The following is an 18,527-nucleotide window of genomic DNA, read 5'->3' as shown; positions in this document are numbered from 1 at the left end:
GGTAGCTGGACTTACAGATGTGCACCACCATGCCCAGCTAATTTTTGTATTATTAGTAGACATGGCATTTCACCATGTTGGCCAGGCTGGTCTTGAACTCCTGACCTCGTGATCCGCCTGCCTCGGCCTGCCAAAGTGCTGGGATTACAGGCATGAGCCACTGCACCCGGCCATGATGGCTATTATTATTATGATTATTGAAATGGAGTCTTGCTCTGTCACCCAGGTTGGAGTGCTGTGGCGCGATCTCGGCTCACTGCAACCTCCACCTCCTGGGTTCAAGTGATTCTCCTACCTAAGCCTCCAGAGTAGCTGGGATTACAGGTGCCTGCCACCACACCCAGCTATTTTTTGCATTTTTAGTAGAGACAGGGTTTCACCATGTTGGCCTGGCTGGTCTCGAACTCCTGACCTTAAGTGATCCACCCGCCTTGGCCTCCCAAAGTGGCGGGATTACAAGAATAAGCCACCATGCCCAGCCTTATTATATTATATTATAATTATGTAAATATTATATTTTAATTATATTAAACATTAATATTACATTATATGTATATATAAATGTTATATTTATATATAATATAAATATTATATTTAACAATATGAAATATATATTATGTACTTTATTATTTTATTATAAAATAAAATATAGCCAGCACGGTGTAGTCCCAGCTACTCAGCAGGCTGAGGCAAGAGGATTGCTTGAGCCCAAAAGTTGGAGGCTGCAATGAGCTACGATCACATGTCACTGCACTGCAGCCCAGGTAAGAGTGAGACCTGTCTGTACAACAACAAAAAATTTATAGTTCCCCTCTATATCAGAGGGGGGTTGCGAACTGGAGGTTTGTTAATGTGTTTACCTACTCTTTATGTTACCATATGTAAAAGGGCTTAGAACAGTGAATGCCTAGTATATGTAAATACTATCAACTCTTATTATTATTCCCCTCCTCTACCTAGTAGAATTCTTTTAGTTTTGCCCCTGGCAATTGCATTCCTAAACAGTATCCCTCAATTGCTGTTCCAGCTGAGGCATTCAGAAGGATAGCTTGTTTTTGTGTTTTTGGTAGAAGTGGGGAGAGGGGAGAAGCCTGTTTGGTCTGATTACAGGAAATCCCGCCTGAATGCTGCCATCTAATGGTCACATGAAAAAATTAGATGCACCCTAACAAACTAATCCAGGGTTTTCTCTCAGCAAAGAGCATTTTTTTTATATTTGAAGACTATATTTTACTACCAATTTAATTTTTCTTTCTTCAGCAAAATCTGCCACTGAACCAAGTTCTCATGGAACTTAAGATTTTGTTTGATTCTTTCCAGGACCAGAAATTCCAAAATTACGGGGAAAAAGAATGGAAAAAAAAAAAAATAATATTGCATGACAATGGACACTAAGTTCATAAAGAACTTCTTTTTAAAATTAGATATTATGGAAGAAAATACCATAAAAAGAATAATCCTATGAGAATTGTTTTTCAGGCAGTAAATTTGAGCCTTGGGTCTTCATGAAGATACTACAGTTTATATAGAAAACTACAAATATACAAGACTCCGGCGGCGGGTGGGGGGGAGTCAGAATACATAATATTTAACATTCTGTATGACTAAAAATCTTTTGAGGGGAGCGAGAAAAGGACAGCCAACTGAATCTTTAAGAATACAGAAACTATGAAAAATTCCTGAATCAAAGGGTGCTCAAAATGGAACCACACTTTGTGGGGAAAAAAAACCACAAGAAACTTTAAATTTTTTTTTTTTAAGGAAAAGAAAAAAGTACTGAATAATTGTAGTCCCTTCCAAAAAGGAAATCTTAAGGGGAAAATATTTGAATAGCGTAAACAAGTCTGGCTCAGAAAGAAAACTGAACAACATATCCAAGATCTGTCCATAAAAGTAATGCTAGTACATCTTTAATATTAAATAAATGGGCTATAAAAAAGTTCAGTCTCACAATTGGTTTTTAAAAGCTCATTTGTGCTCCTTTGTATGTGCGTAGTAAAGTTTCATGGGTTTGTTCACTTTCCAGTATTTTTCACTGACCAATTCCAAAGAAAAAGAGCCATTTAATAGAGGGAACTGGCCACTGGCTCTTGCTATATAAATGTTATACTGCTTCTCACTGGCTGTATCAAGGTTCATCTGGTTTGATTCACCTTTGCTTCGAAGTTTTTTTGTTTTTTTGAGACAGAGTTTCACTCTTGTTGCCCAGGCTGGAGTGCAATAATGCGATCTCGGCTCACTGCAACCTCCGCCTCCTGGGTTCAAGCGATTCTCCTGCCTCAGCCTCCCAAGTAGCTGGGATTACAGGCGTGCACCACTACGTCAAGCTAATTTTGTATTTTTAGTAGAGACAGGGTTTCTCCATGTTGGTCAAGCTGGTCTTGAACTCCCGACCTCAGGTGATCCACCTGCCTCAGCCTCCCAAAGTGCTGGGATTACAGGCGTGAGCCACCATGCCCAGCCCTGCTTCGAAGTTCTTTAAAAGCTAACCTCACAGCCAGATACTTGGATAAGTGATCTACAGTGGCGTTACCAGAAGTCCTTATGTGTCTTGTCTGTGCACTGTCATCTTTTTCCGTAAGTGTGGGATGAGGCCTAAATACTAATTCAGTTTCACTAGTGCCATCCATTACTGGATCAATTTCCATTGCTGCATTGTTATTATCAAGCTCAAGCCCAGAATCATCAGTTGTTTTGGTCCGTTTGTTACTAGGGCCTGCTTCCTGATTGCTATGTGTGGAGGCATTACTACAGTGTGAAGTGTCACCATTATCTTCTGCTTCACTACCATTTTCAATCTGTTGTTTCTTGCGTCGCTGCAGTCTGTTCATAGCCTGTATCTTCAGTCCTTCCTCAATGCTGTGACTGAGTGCTTGCTGATTATTGTGCTTGCTGATCCTGGCTAATACTCTATCTTGATGAGTTTCATACTCATCATGACTTGGATAAATTTTGCTGATGAGGGCATCAAAGTCTGGGTCTGGCCTTAGTGATCTTTTGGAAACTAGTTTTTTTCGACAGGTAAGACATTCTCTGTTGCCACTTCTAAGGGCTATGATGATGCAGTCTGCACAGAAAGGATGTAAACACTCCTTTGTAGTCATGGTGTTCTTCAACATTTCCAAACAAATTGGGCACATTAATTCACTGTGTAGACTTCGAGGTGAAACCACAATTTCGGTTTTTCTTTTCTTTTCTTTTCTTTTTTTGCGACAGAGTCTCACTCTGTTGCCCAAGTGGGAGTGCAGTGGCGATCTCTGCTCACTGCAAGCTCCGCCCCGTGGGTTCACGCCATTCTCCTGCCTCAGCGTTCCGAGTAGCTGAGACTATAGGCGCCCGCCACTATGCCCGGCTTATTTTTTGTATATTTAGTAGAGACGTGGTTTCACCGTGTTAGCCAGGATGGTCCTGATCTCCTGACCTCGTGATCCGCTCGCCTCGGCCCCACAAAGTGCTGGGATTACTAAAGGCGTGAGCCACCGCGCCCAGCTGAAACCACAATTTCTAAGCCATGTGTTACTGTCTCCTGTAAGAGAGTCACTGGGGTGTTCATTGTAACTCATATAAACTGAGTTCCCATGTTTTGCTTAATGGTCGAGTTCCGTTTGTCTGCACAGCCTGAGACATTGAGGCTCCTGCCTCAGCCTGGGGCTCCGCTGGCCGAAGCCAGAGCGAGACTCGACTATCAGCCGCCGCGGCCGCCGGCGCCGCCGCCGCACAATATGGCGAGCCGCAAACAGCATTTTAACACAAGCCTCCAGGGTTTCAGGACACCCGCCTCTTTCCCTACGGATACCAAAATCTGCCCATGTCCAAGTCCCTAATATACTCTGGTGCGTATACTATGGTGTCAAATTTGTATGTCCCAAATACTCTAAATCTCTAGGTTATTTATAATACCTTAATACAATGTAAGTGCTATTTAAATGGTTATTATACTGTTTTTTTATTTGTATAATTTTTATTGTTGTATTCTTGCTTTTTATTTTTATTTTTTCTGAACATTTTTGATCTGCAGTTGGTCGGATCTAGGATGTAAACTGCAAGTGTGGCAGGCCTACTGCACTGTTTTGTTACTAGAGGGAGTGAGGACACACCTGTGGACTTGAGCGCCTTCCATTCACCAGTTGCTCCATGGGCATGCTCTAATTCAGGTCTCCCCACAACCCTCTGAGTTAATATTTCTTTCCCCATTTTAAAGATGAGAAAATAAAGCCTAGACAGTTTAACTTTGCTTCTGTTTTGAAACTAGCTGAGAGATGAATTAGGGTTTGTACCCATGTCTATCAGCTTCAACCTTTATGCTTTTTCTTCTGTACCCCAGTGCCTGTTAAATTTTGGAAATCCCAGAAACAGCCCACAAACTTGGGTTAATCTCCTTAGAGATTTTGACAATGTCCTTTGAGAACCCACTGCACTACAGAAACACAAAACCCTTTGCATATTAATGTCATTGAATAAATTGTACCATTGAGACCTGAACCAATACTTTTAGATATGTAAGTTAGAAACAGTAGCTGCTAGGTGTAGTCGGTGCAAAAGTAATTGTGGTTTTCGGCAATGAAAGTAGTGGCAGGCGGGTGCAGTGGCTCACGCCTGTAATCTCAGCACTTTGGGAGGCCAAGATGGGCAGATCATCTGAGGTCAGGAGCTCGAGACCAGCCTGACCAACATGGAGAAACCCCCTCTCTACTAAAAATACAAAATTAGCCGGCCGTGGTGATGCATGCCTGTAATCTCAGCTACTCGGGAGGCTGAGGTAGGAGCATCACTTAAACCCAGGATGCAGAGGTTGCAGTGAGCTGAGATTGCACCATTGCACTTCAGCCTGGGTGACGAGAGCAAAACTCCGTCTCAAGACAGAGTGAGACAGAGTCTCAAAAAAAAAAAAAAAGTATCCGGACGTAGTGGCAGGCGCCTATAATCCCAGCTACTTGGGAGGCTGCGGCAAGAGAATCTCTCAAACCCAGGAGATGAAGGTTACAATGAGCTGAGATTGCACCATTGCACTTCAGCCTGGGTGACGAGAGCAAAACTCCGTCTCAAGACAAAAACAAAAACAAACAAACAAATCTAATTTTAAAATAAGCTTGCTCTCAATGGTAATTTTTTTTTAAGTGGTAAAGAAAACTAAAAAAAAATAACAAAAATCTCGAAGCTCCAATCAATCTAAAGTCCAATAACCTCTCTCTCTCTCTCTTTTTTTTTTTTTGGAAACAGGGCTTTGCTTTGTTGCCCAGGCTGGAGTACAACGATACAATCAATCCTGGCTCACCACAACCTCTGCCTCCAGGGCTCAAGCAATCCTCCTACCTCAGCCTCTGGAGTAGCTGAGACTACAGGCACACACCACCACACCTGGCTAATTTTTTTTGTTTGTTTGTTTTTGAGATGGAGTCCCACTCTGTCGCCCAGGCTGGAGTGCAGTGGTGCAATCTCGGCTCACCTCCACCTCCCGAGTTCAAGCGATTCTTCTACCTCAACCTCCAGAGTAGCTGGGATTACAGGCATGCACCATTATGCCCGGCTAATATTTGTATTTTTAGTAGAGATGGGATTTCACCATGTTGGCCAGGTTGGTCTTGAACTCCTGAGCTCAAGTGATCAGCCCACCTCAGCCTCCCAAAGTGGTAGGATTACAGGCGTGAGCCACCACTCTGGGCTATATGTTATCATCTTTTATTTAACCAGACTCAATATGGACATATAGTTTATTTCAGATTTTTACCAATACAAGATAATGCAGGAATAAACAGCTGCATATATAAACCTAACACATATTTCTGCGTTCACATTCAGAGAAAAACAGCAGTGAAACAAAAAGTGGCTTTAATCAAAACGGTCTTGAAGAAAACCAAGCATACAGGAAAAGACTTAAGAGAAAAATAATGAATAATCAAGCAGACTAAGCAGGACCGGGATTAGGTGGCGGGAGGTGGAGGTTGCAGTGAGCCAGTATCAAGCCACTGCACTCCAGCCTGAGTGACAGAGCGAGACTCTGTCTTAAAAAGAAAAGTAAACTAAGCAGTAAAGCTGCCCAATAATTAATCCTCTTGCCCTAAATGTCCCAATCAAAGTTACATTGACAGAAATTGTTTTCTCAGAGACTGGACTCTGGCTCTTCCTGTGTGCCATCATGGCAAAGTTAGAAGGAATCAGGATGCAGTACAAGAATGGCAAGCTCTCTTAGTCTGCTTTGTATTGTTATAACAGAATGCCACCAACTGGTAATTTATTTTAAAAAGAAATTTATTTCTCACAATTCCGGAGGCTGGGAAGTTCAATATCAAGGTGCCAATGAGGGCCTTGTTGGATGGGCAAGAGATAGGGAGAGGAAGTGGTGTCAACTCTTTTTTTTTTTTTTGAGACAGAGTATCTCTCTGTCGCCTAGGCTGGAGTGCAGTGGCACAGTCTCGGCTCACTGCAACCTCTTCTTCCCGAGTTCAAGCAATTCTCCTATCTCAGCCTCCCTAGTAGCTGGGACTACAGGCACACGCCACCATGCCTGGCTAACTTTTGTATTTTTAGTAGAGACGGGAGTTTCACCATATTGGTCAGGCTGGTCTCAGGTGATTCACCTGAGACCAGCCTGACCATCCTCCTGACCTCAGGTGAACCACCCGCCTCGGCCTCCCAAAGTACTGAGATTATAGGCGTGAGCCACCGTGCCTGGCCCCAACTCAATTTTTTATATCAGAAGCCCACCCCCTTGATAACTCACTCACTCCAGAGATAATGGCATTAATCCATTCATGAGTACAGCCCTCATGACATAATCACTTCTTTGGTTTCATTTTTTTTTCTTTTTTTGAGACGGAGTCTTGCTCTGTCGCCCAGGCTGGAGTGCTGTGGCCGGATCTCAGCTCACTGCAAGCTCCGCCTCCCGGGTTCCCGCCATTCTCCTGCCTCAGCCTCCCGAGTAGCTGGGACTACAGGCGCCCGCCACCTCGCCCGGCTAGTTTTTTGTATTTTTTTTTTTTTAGTAGAGACGGGGTTTCACCGTGTTAGCCAGGATGGTCTCGATCTCCTGACCTCGTGATCCGCCCGTCTCGGCCTCCCAAAGTGCTGGGATTACAGGCTTGAGCCACCGCGCCCGGCCAACATAATCACTTCTTACAGGCCCCACTTCTCAACACTGCCAGGCTAACGAAATGATCAGAAATTCAAGTGATGTTTCCAGACAGGCTCACAAATCTTAGGCAGAGTTAAGATTGAGGTGAAGCAGAGAGGATAAACCAGACACAGTACCCTGTAAAGTCAGGGCTGTGGAGTGGGGTGGATCAGCGTTGGAATCTCAGATCTGCCAATTACAGGAATTATTAACTTGGGCCAGACATTTAAACTCCTTGACCTTCATTTTTCCACATTTCCTCATCTTAAAATGCAGAATGATAATGAATCTTCCTCAAAGTTGTTAGAAGGATTAAACGTGATATGGGATAGCTTCCATGCAGAGTAAAGCGGATGGTATGGAGTGTGGTGTTCAATAACTGATAGCTATTAACTAGGAAACACAGTTATATCTAATTAGGGTAGAAGAGGCACTGTGGTTTGGCCTCAGAGGCTGAAACTAGATAGACCTCAATCCCAAGGTTCACAAAGGGGATGTAGGTGACAGTGGTGAGGGTCAGACCATGGGAGGCTAGGTCTCAGAAACCAGGGTGACCCATGAGGCCCAGGAAGGGTGAGAGGACACAGGGGAGCACAGCCATGGGTTGAGTCCAAAAAGTAGATCCTCAACAGAAACTCCTCTAATTCCTTTGATTCCCCTAAAAAGCCCCCCAGAGCTGTACAGCTTTTACTTAGCTCCTTTTATAGGCATTTCCCTCTTTCCTCCAACTATGTTCGCCTAGATTATGTGTCATGTTGACCAAACTTTCAATGTTTACTTTCTGCTTCCTGAATAGTATAAAGCCTTATTCCAGAAAGAAAATATAAATCTTTTGTTTTCCTGGGAGGAGTGAGAGGAACCTAGATTCCTTCAGAAAAGTACGGCAGCTCTCTTGATCATCTCATCATATCAAATTTATCCCCATACTCCCAGGATCCTACCTTTTAATTTATTTTATTTTATTTTGAAATAGGGTCTCACTGCATCACCCAGGCTGGAGTGCAGTGGCACAATCATGGCTCACTGCAGCCTCAACCTCCCATGCTCAAGTGATCCTCTCACCTCAGCCTCCTGGGTAGCTGGGAGTACAGGCACACACCACCACACCTGGCTAATATTTTTATTTTTTTGTAGAGACGGGGGTCTCCCTATGTTGCCCAAGCTATTCTCAAACTCATGGACTCAGGTAATCTTCCTACCTCAGCCTCCCCAAGTGTTAGGATTATAGTCATGAGCCACCACGCCCGGTCTGATGCTACGTTTTAAATGCTTTGTGAATCTATACACTTCTTTAGACTTCACTATCAAATGCCTTCATCTTTTGCTAGACTCTCAGTCATCTCACTGGGGTCTGCATTTCCACTTGTGCCCATGCCCATCCTCCATTTTCAGCTAAGTAATACTGCATTATAAAAACCAAAATTTGGCTGGGCACTGTGGTTCATGCCTGTAATCCTAGCACTTTGGGAGGCTGAGGTGGGTGGATCACTTGAGGTCAGGAGTTCGAGACCAGCCTGATCAACATGGAGAAACCCCACTTCTACTAAAAATACAAAATTAGCTTGGCATGGTGGCGCATGACTGTAATCCCAGCTACTTGGGAGGCTGAAGCAGGAGAATCGCTTGAACCCGTGAGGAGGAGGTTGCAGTGAGCTGAGACTACACCATTGCACTCCAGACTGGACAACAGGAGCAAAACTCCATCTCAAAAAAACAACACCAAAAAAACCATAATTTGAGCACATCTCCCCCTGGCTTAAAAAATTTCTAATAATTCTCTTCCCACCATCTTGGTTCCTGTGGAGGTCTGCTGGGAACAGGACTTCTAAAAGGAACTATGTCTGGAAAGCTGTGGTCCAAGGTCATTTTTGCCAGCTATAAGCTGCGTCTCCAGAACCAAAGGGAGCAGACAGCTCTTCTTAAAATTGAAGATGTTTATGCCCGTGATGAAACAGAATTCTGTTTGGGCAAGAGATGCACTTATGTATACAAAGCAAAGAACAATACATTGACTCCTGGCGGCAAACCAAACAAAACCAGAGTAATCTGGGAGAAGGTAACTTGGGCCCACGGAAACAGTGACCTGATTCGTGGCAAATTCCGAAGCAATCTTCCTGCTAAGGCTATTGGACACAGAATCCGAGTGATGCTGGACCCCTCAAGGTTTTAAACTAATGAAAAGTCAATAAATAAATGTAGATTTGTGTTCTTGTTTTTTTTGTTGTTTTGTTTTTTTTGAGAGGGTGTCTAGCTCTGTCGCCCAGGCTAGAGTGCAGTGGCACGATCTTGGCTCACTGCAACCTCCGCTTCCCGGGTTCAAGCAATTCTCCTGCCTCAACCTCCTGAGTAGCTGGAATTACAGGCACGCGCCACCATGCCCGGGTAATTTTTTTGTATTTTCGGAGAGACGGGGTTTCACCATGCTGGTCAGGCTGGTTTCAAACTCCTGACCTCGTGATCTACCTGCCTCGGCCTCCCAAAGTGTTGGGATTATAGGCATGAGCCACCACACCTGGCCTGTGCTCTTGTATTTTTCAGTGGATTAAAAAACTTACTACTTTAAAAAAAATTCTAATAATTATATTATCAGGATGATGTGGTCACAATTCCTTTTTTTTTTTTTTTTTTCCTGAGAGGGAGTCCTGCTCTGTCACCCAGGCTGGAGTGCAGTGGCGCAATCTCAGCTCACTACCACCTCTGCCTGCTAGGTTCAAGCAACTCTCCTGTCTCAGCCTCCTGAGTAGCTGGGACTACAGGTGTGAGCCACCACATCCCACTAATTTTTTTGTATTTTTAGTAGAGACAGGGTTTCACCATATTGGTCAGGCTAGTCTCGAACTCCTGACCTCATGTGAACCGCCCGCCTGGGCCTCCCAAAGTGCTGGGATTACAGGCATCAGCCACCGTGCCCAGCCAATGTCACAGTTCTTTAACATTGCCCACAAAGTCCTATATGATGCGGCCAGATTCATCTTGGCAATTCTCCTCTTTGCTCAGAATGCTGCAACAGCACTAACCTTTTTTCAATTCCTGTTAAGTTTTTGAGCTCTGTTCAATCTCAGGACCTTTGCACATTACAGTCCCTCTGCCCACAAGGCTCACTTCACAACTTTTCACCTAGCCAGTTCCTCCTTCAGTTCTCTCATTAATTTGTAACTTATTCATTGAAACCTACCCAAATCTCCCAAATTAGGTTATGTCTTTCTGTTTTATACTTTTATAACACTCTGTACTTTGTCACAGCTGCACTTATGACAATTCTAATTAAATAACAGTTGCTTGGCCATGTGTGGTGGCTCATGCCTATCACTATGGGAGGCCCGGGTGGGTCACTTGAGCCCAGGAGGTCGAGGGTGCAGTGAGCCATGATTGGCACCACTGCACTCCAGACTAAGTGACAGAACCAGACCCTCTCTTAAAAAGAAAAAAATAGGTTGCTTCACTATTCTCGAAAATCTAGCTCTTTAATTGACTATATGCTTCATAAGTCCAAGAACTTATATCCAAAGGTATAAATCAAGCACACAGCAGAGTTTAAGGCACATAGTGGGGACATGGTAAATAATGCATGTCCATAATCACCCATATTGCATCGTCAATCATGTCTATGTGTATATGCACATGTGAACACTAAAACATAGAAAACTAGAACACAAAAAAATCAGCTGATTTCCTGCATTCTCCCTGGAAGTTGGGGGTTGTTCTTTTCCTACTTAGCTAGTGGGAGAGGGACCCAATAGCTAAGAGACTAATTATAGTAAATCTTCTCCATGTCTGACCCTGAAAAAAAGGCCTATCCATATAAAAAGAACATGTCAACTAAAAAAGATACGGAAAATCAGTCTGACTTTGGCTATCTCTCTATCAAAATTCAATGACCAACATGGTGAAACCCCAATTCTATTAAAAATACAAAAATCAGCCAGGTGTGGTGGCACGTGCCTGTAATTCCAGCTACTTAGGAGGCTGAGGCAGGAAAATTGCTTGAACCAGGGAGGCGGAGGTTGCAGTGAGCTGAGATCGTGCCACTGCACCCCAGCCTGGGTCACAGAGCGAGACTCCATCTCAAAAAACAAAACAAAAACCAAAAAAAGATATAGGAACTTAGCCTTCAGTAATGTATCTTCAGATATAAAATAAACAGACTGAAGAAAATGAGTGAAATGTCAAACATCTATTTCCAGTTATGATAGGCTGGTTTATTCAACCAATGTGCCCAATGATAATGACTAAAGGTGCTGAACAGGCTGCGCACGGTGGCTCGCACCTGTAATCCAAGCACTTTGGCAGGCCAACGCGGGCAGATCACCTGAGGTCAGGAATTCAGCACCAGCCTGGCCAACACGGCGAAACCTCATGTCAACTAACAGTACAAAAATTAGCCAGGCGTGGTGGTGGGCACCTATAATCCCAGCTATTCAGGACGCTGAGGCAGCATAATCAGTTGAACCCAGGAGGCAGAGGTTGCAGTGAGCGGAGATTGCACCACAGCACTCCAGACTGTGTGAGAGAGTGAGACTCCATCTCAAAACAAAACAAAAAAGTAAAATAAAATAAAATAAAGATACTGAATAAAATATAAGGCACATTTCCCAAAACATCAAGTTGTTGATAGTAAGAAATTACTAGGATAAAAGCTAAGAGAATGTGAGAACCCAGAGAAGCAAATGGAACAGAAGAGCACAAAAGCTACTCTTGCCCTGAGGATATCTGCCAGTCAGGCAACATCTAGTTGTTTTTGGTAGGCTCACAGGGCATGGAAACAGCATCCATGGAAACAGCATCCAATGTCTAGGGCTTTCCATGGTAAAAATGCTACTAGATGACCCTTTCTATATTAAGTTGGGACTCCATAGGCTATGCCCTAAGAGTGAAGGTGGACCAGCATCTCAGAACATTGGGAAAGGTTGCTTTTGCATTGACTATAATGGGAGTGGGGAGGAGGCAAAGAACATTTTTAAAATTCCATCTTTGGTCGGGTGTGGTGGCTCACGCCTGTAATCCCAGCACGTTAGGAGGCCGAGGCAGGCGGATCATGAGGTCAGGAGTTCAAGACAAGCCTGGCCAACTAATGAAACCCCATCTCTACTAAAAATACAAAAATTAGCCGGGCATGGTGGAGCATGCCTGTAGTCCCAGCTATTCAGGAGGCTGGGGCAGCAGAATCGCTTGAACCTGGGAGGTTGCAGTGAGCTGAGATTGCACCACTGCACTCCAGATTGGGCAAAAGAGTGAGACTTTGTCTCAACAAATAAATAAATAAATAAAATCCCATCTTTGAGTAGATGTGGTCACTGGGCAGCTTTCGCCCATGTTTGTAACCTGCATTTGCTTTGACCCAATGAACTTCAACCCATGAAAGCTAGTCTCAGACTGAAAGGGCTTCAAGGCACCTAGCAGAAGCAAACAAAGATCTTCTCCAAAAGAAGCCACAAGTACTTTTTCTCATAAATACTTTTTCAAGAACAAAAAGTAAACACACAAACAAACAAGACACTATGGGTGTGCTGGCATGCACCTGTAGTCCCAGCTACTTGAGAAGCTAAAGAGGATCTCTTGAGTCCTGGGAGATTGAGTCCAGCTTGGGCAAAATGAAAAGACACCATGGATGATACACAACATAAACATCAGGCAACAGAAAAAAAGAACTTGAAAAAGGCCGGGCATGGTGGCTCACACCTGTAATCCCAGCATTTTGGGAGGCTGAGGTGGGTGGATCACCTAATGTCAGGAGTTCACGACCAGCCTGGCCAACATGGTGAAACCTCATCGCTACTAAAAATACAAAAATTAACCAGGTGTGGTGGCAGGTGCCTGTAATCCCAGCTACTTGAGAGGCAGAGGTAGGAGAATCACTTGAACCCAGGAGGCAGAAGTTGCAGTCAGCCGAGTTCATGCCATTGCACCCCGGCACTCCAGCCTGGGCAACAGAGCAAAACTCCGTCTCAAGAAAAAAAAAAAAAAAAAATTAGCCAGCTGTGATGGTGCACACCTGTAGTCCCAGCTACTCAGGAGGCTGAGGCACAAAAATTGCTTGAACCTTGGAGAGGGAAGTTGCAGTGAGCCAAGATTACACCACTGCACTCTAGCCTGAGTGACAGAGTGAGATTCTGTCTCAAAAAAAAAAAAAAAAAAGAAACTTGAAAAAAATTCAGACACTGGAATTATCATAATACAGATTACAAAATAATTATGATTACTATGTTCCAAGGAATAAAATAATCCAACCATACCAATTAGCAGGAAACAGGACAGAGAAACATGTTGAAATTGTCTATGTATATGGAATCAGCAAAGTCACAACTGGGGGAAACTGTAGAGTTAAAGGCCCCAAGTTCTTTATTTTTTATTTATTTAATTTTTTTGAGATGGAGTCTCGCTGTGTCGCCCAGGCTGGGGTGCAGTGGCGCGATCTCGGCTCACTGCAAGCTCTGCCTCCTGGGTTCACACCATTCTCCTGCCTCAGCCTCCGAGTAGCTGGGACTACAGGCGCCCGCCACCACGCCCGGCTAGTTTTTTGTATTTTTAGTAGAGACGGGGTTTCACCATGTTAGCCAGGGATGGTCTCGATCTCCTGACCTCGTGATCTGCCTGCCTCGGCCTCCCAAAGTGCTGGGATTACAGGCTTGAGCCACCGCGCCCGGCCCCAAGTTCTTTAAGATAAACCCTTTCAATCCTTTACCATTAAGTAGGATGTTTGGTGTATGGTGTTTTGCAGATACCCTCTATAAGATTAATTTCTCTTCTAGTCCTGGTTTTCCGTGTTTATCATGAATAAGTGTTAAATTTAATAATTTATTCTACATTTACTAAGATGATATTTTCTCCATTAATTAATATCTTGAATTACAGTAATTTGTCTTCTAATGTTAAAACAACCTAATTTGGTCGGACGAGGTGGCTCACGCCTGTAATCCCACCAATTTGGGACGCCCAGGCGGTTGGATCACTTGAGGTCAGGAGTTCCAGACCAGCCTGGCCAATATGGTGAAACCCCTCCACCGTCTCTACTAAAAATACAAAAACATTAGCCGGGCGTGGTGATGCACACCTGTAATCCCAGCTACTCGGGAGGCTGAGGCAGGAGAATCGCTTGAACCCAGGAGGTGGGGCCACTGCACTCCAGCCTCAAGAGAGAGCAAGACTCCATCTCAAAAAAACAAAACAAAACAAAACATCACTTAACTTGGGTATGGTATTATTCCTTTCACATAATACTAGATTTTGCTAATATTTTGCTTACAGATTTTTCCGTTTACACTCATGAGCAAAACTCGCATACACTTTTCCTTCCGTTCGCTGTTTTTTGTCAGGTTTTCCTATCAGGGTTATGCTAGGCCATTAAAAAGTTAAAAAGTGTTTCCCGCTTTCGTCTTCCTTCCCCCTTTTATTCTGGAACTATTTAAGACTGGAATTATGTTTTCCTCTTATATATCGCTCAATTTGCTAAGGTAGCCATGGTGGCTTGGAGCCGTCTTTGTGGGAAGACTTTGGACTACTCTTTCAATTCGTTACTAAACTATGTAGGTTTTCCATTTCCCTAAACATGGAAACAGAAGACCCTCCTAGGACGTCTCCATTGCGGCAGGGAGACTGCAAAGGTCTCGGGCCACAGGACTAAGGAAAACCGCAAAAGACGCAGAGTCCCCATAGGGCCGCGACAGAATCACGGCATGATGGGACACGCGAAGGTAAGCTCAGGTCTCAGCGCATCGTGTGGGCGTCGGGACAGCGTCCCAGGCACCTGTTTCTTCCACCTGCTCAAATATCTTTCCCTTCTGTGAAGAAGGGGGCTACGCGCCCCATCCCCAGGGAGCAAGAAGACGCAGAGGGCCGCGCCGGTTCAGGTGCCGCTGGAGGAAATGGAATCTGACGGAGAAACTGATCTAGGGCGGCAGCCCGCTAGGTTCGCTTGACTCACTAAATGCTACTACAATGCCCCACATGGACCGCCACGAGCGGGTCACGTGACTGGACTCTAGCTCGGATGTGCTGTGACGCCGCGTACCGCGCGGCTCTGCGCGCGAGACGATAGGCCTCTGGGACGCTGGTGCCTGCGCGCGGTCACCGCCTCCACCCGCCTGGCCTCTTCCATTGGCGCATGCGTAGCACACCGACTCCAGGATTGTCTCCCAAATCCCACTTCCGCCACTTCTTCCTCCCGAGACCGGCCAAGCGCGCCTGGTTGTCCGCCCTTCTTGGGCTCCTAGGGAGAACGTGGTCCGGGAACTGGCGGTCACTGGGAGGCAGCACAAGAGGTTTTCGCGCTCCTCTGCTGGTGCAACTATCGCGACCATCACCCTGACAGCGGGAGGAAGGGTGCCGCAGGCAAAGGGTGGCGCACCTGCAGATTCGGTTTCTTGCTCGGGGCTCTCGCGAGAGCCGGCGCTGGAGTGTGGACCGCGCATGCCGGTGACGCGTGGTGGAGACACGTCGCCGGCGCCTCTCTCCCTAGGCCTTCCAGGGGGTGAGCTTCCGTCCCAGATTCCTTCGGTCCTACACCGCTTCCATTTCTTTCTTCCTTTCCCTTTGCCTTCCCCTTCCCTTCGTGAGACAGGGGCTCACTCTGTCACCCAGGCTGGAGTGCAGTGGCGCGATCTCGGCCCACCGTAACCTCCGCCTCCCAGGCTCAAGCGATCGTCTCACTTCAGCCTCCTGAGTAGCTGGGACTACAGGTGCGTGCCCGGCTAATTTTATATTTTTGGTAGAGACGGGGTTTCGCCTTGTTGCCCAGGCTGGTCTCAACTACTGGTCTCAAGTGATCCGCCGGCCTTGGCCTTCCAAAATGCTGGGATTACAGGAGTGAGCCCCTGCACCCAGCCCTACCCCCCATCTTTCTGTGTTTCTGCGTGGTATTGCTACATCTCCAACAGGCTTAACTCAGAGCTGACTTTCCACCTGTGCTGTATCTGCCCCATGGTCCTTAAGAGTCTATAAAATACAAATGGCACTTGGGAGGCCGAGGCAGGAGGATTGCTTGAGCCCAAGAGTTCGTGACCAACCTGGGCAACATAGTGAGACCCCCGTCTCGTTAAAAAATAATAATGCCGGGCGTAGTGGCTCACACCTGTAATCCGAACACTTCCTGAGGCCAAGGTGGGCGGATCACCTGAGGTCGGGAGTTCGAGACCAGCCTGACCAACATAGAGAAACCCCACCTCTACTAAAAATACGATTAGTTGGGCGTGGTGGTTCATGCCTGTAATCTCAGCTATTCGGGAGGCTGAGGCAGGAGAATCGCCTGAACCCGGGAGGCGGAGGTTACAGTGAGTCGAGACTGAGCCATTGCACTCCAGCCTGGGCAAGAAGAGCGAAACTCCGTCTCAAATAATAATACAAATAAATAAATGTACACACACAAATAAACGGACTTGATAGTGATTTGTTTAGGTTTTCAGCTGCCCAATTCAAGAAATGTGTTTCTTCTTGTCCCTGATTTCTGTCACTGTCCCAAGGCAGTGGGATTAAAGCACTACTACCATTTTTAGATCCTTGTGTTTGGCATTCCATGTCCTCAAGACATTTGACATAATTTTCTCCAGCTGCGCTGTTCAAACACATGCTTCAAAATCTTAAAAATATTTACCCTGGTAATTAGGCTTGCCATTTTATTAGCACATACTTTTCCCTTTGCTACCCTGTCATTTTCAACAATTCAAACGTATCCCTAACAAGAGCAATAATTTTTCTTTTCTTTTGAGACAGAGTCTTGCTCTGTCACCCAGGCTACAGTGCAGGAATGTGATCTCGGCTCACCGCAGCCTCTGCTTTCCAGGTTCATTTTTTGTGTTTTTAGTAGAGCCGGGGTTTCTCCATGTTGGCCAGGCTGGTCTTGAACTTCTGACCTCAGGTGGTCTGCCCGCCTCCCAAAGTGCTGGTATTACAAGCATGAGCTACCACACCCAGCCGCAAGAATGTTTTTATTAGCTGCACAACTATTTCAAAGCAAAGTTGTCTCCGTTTCAGATGTGCAACAGCGAAATTCCTATGTTAACAATACAGATAAGACTTTGATGCCGGGCTGGGTGGCTCACGCCTATAATCCCAGCACTCTGAGAGGCCGAGGTGTGCGGATTGTCTGAGGTTTGGAGTTCAAGACCAGCCTGGCCAAGATGGAGAAACTCCGTCTCTACTAAAAATACAAAAATTAGCCAGGTGCAGTGGCAGGCGCCTATTATCCCAGCCACTCAGGAGCTTATAGTGAAAAATCGTAACCCATTTGCCCACTTTCCAGTGCACCCAGAGGCAACTATTTCGAGTCAGTTTATGCATGATCAAGGAAACATAAATACATTTATTTTTCTCTTTTTTTTTTTTTTTTATTTAGAGACAGGGTCTTGCTGTGTTACTCATGCTGGAGTGCAGTGGTTATTCATGGGTGTCATCATCACCCATTACAACCTCGAGCTCCTAAGCTCAATCAGTCCTCTTGCTTCAGTCTCCAGAGTAGCTGAGGCTACAAGGGTGCCCACCTATGCATTTGTTTTATACATTAGGTTTTTGTGCTTGTTTTGATTTTTTGAGATGGGTCTTTCTCTGTCGCCCAGGCTGGAGTGCAATGGCGTGATCTAGGCTCACTGCAACCTCCACCTCCCAGGTTCAAGCAATTCTCCTGCTTTAGCCTCCAGAGTAGCTGGGATTACAGGTGCCCACTACTATGCCTGGCTAATTTTTTTGTATTTTTAGTAGAGAGGGGGTTTCACCATGTTAGCCAGGCTGGTCTGGAACTCCTGATTTCAGGCGATCCACCTGCCTCGGCCTCCCAAAGTACTGGGATTACAGGCATGAGCCACTGTGGCCAGCCTATAGATTAGTTTTAAATATTAATTCTGCCTCCTATTAAAAGGATTTGCAGGCCGGGCAAGGTGGCTCACGCCTGTAATCCCAGCACTTAGAGAGGCCAAGGCAGGTGGATCGCTTGAGCTCAGGAGTTCGAAACCAGCCTGGCCAACATGGTGAAACCCCATCTCTACTAAAAATACAAAAAAAATTAGCCAGGCATGGTGGCGGGCAGCTGTAGTCCCAGCTATTTGGGAGGCTGAGGCATGAGAATCCCTTGAACCTGGGAGGCAGAGGTTGCAGTGAGCCAAGATCAAGCCACTGCACTCCAGCCTGGCGACAGAGCAAGACTCTGTCTCAAATAAATAATACCTGGGAAATTTTCATGATGGTATAGGGACCTACTCAGAACCCAAAGTTGCTGTGAAGGTTTTTTTTTTTTTTTTTTAGGCAGAGTCTTGCTCCATCGCCCAGGCTGGAGTGCAGTGGTGCGATCTTGGCCCACTGCAATCTCAGTCTCCCAGGTTCAAGCGATTCTCCTGTCTCAGTCTCCTGAGTAGCTGGGATTACAGGCACCTGCCACCACACCTGGCTAATTTTTGTATTTTCTTTTTTTTTTTTTTTTTTTTTTTTTTTT

At 45.4% G+C, this 18,527-nt stretch overlaps 1 protein-coding gene and 1 pseudogene across 1 annotated transcript; one reads left to right on the top strand and one right to left on the bottom strand.

The window, feature by feature from the left end:
• Nucleotides 1-1,968: 1,968 nt before the first annotated feature.
• On the bottom strand, nt 1,969-3,627 carry LOC112608458 (E3 ubiquitin-protein ligase RING2-like). The gene is given in 3 exon segments (XM_025360376.1): nt 1,969-2,153; nt 2,453-3,201; nt 3,542-3,627. Coding segments are annotated over 3 exon segments (1,020 nt in total).
• A 5,321-nt stretch (nt 3,628-8,948) lies between these two features.
• On the top strand, nt 8,949-9,281 carry LOC112607730 (annotated as a pseudogene).
• Nucleotides 9,282-18,527: the final 9,246 nt, after the last annotated feature.

The sequence above is a fragment of the Theropithecus gelada genome, chromosome 15 (genome assembly GCF_003255815.1).
Source record: "Theropithecus gelada isolate Dixy chromosome 15, Tgel_1.0, whole genome shotgun sequence".
In the NCBI taxonomy this organism is placed as follows: Eukaryota; Metazoa; Chordata; class Mammalia; order Primates; family Cercopithecidae; genus Theropithecus; species Theropithecus gelada.
This window is presented reverse-complemented; position numbering and strand designations above follow the sequence as displayed.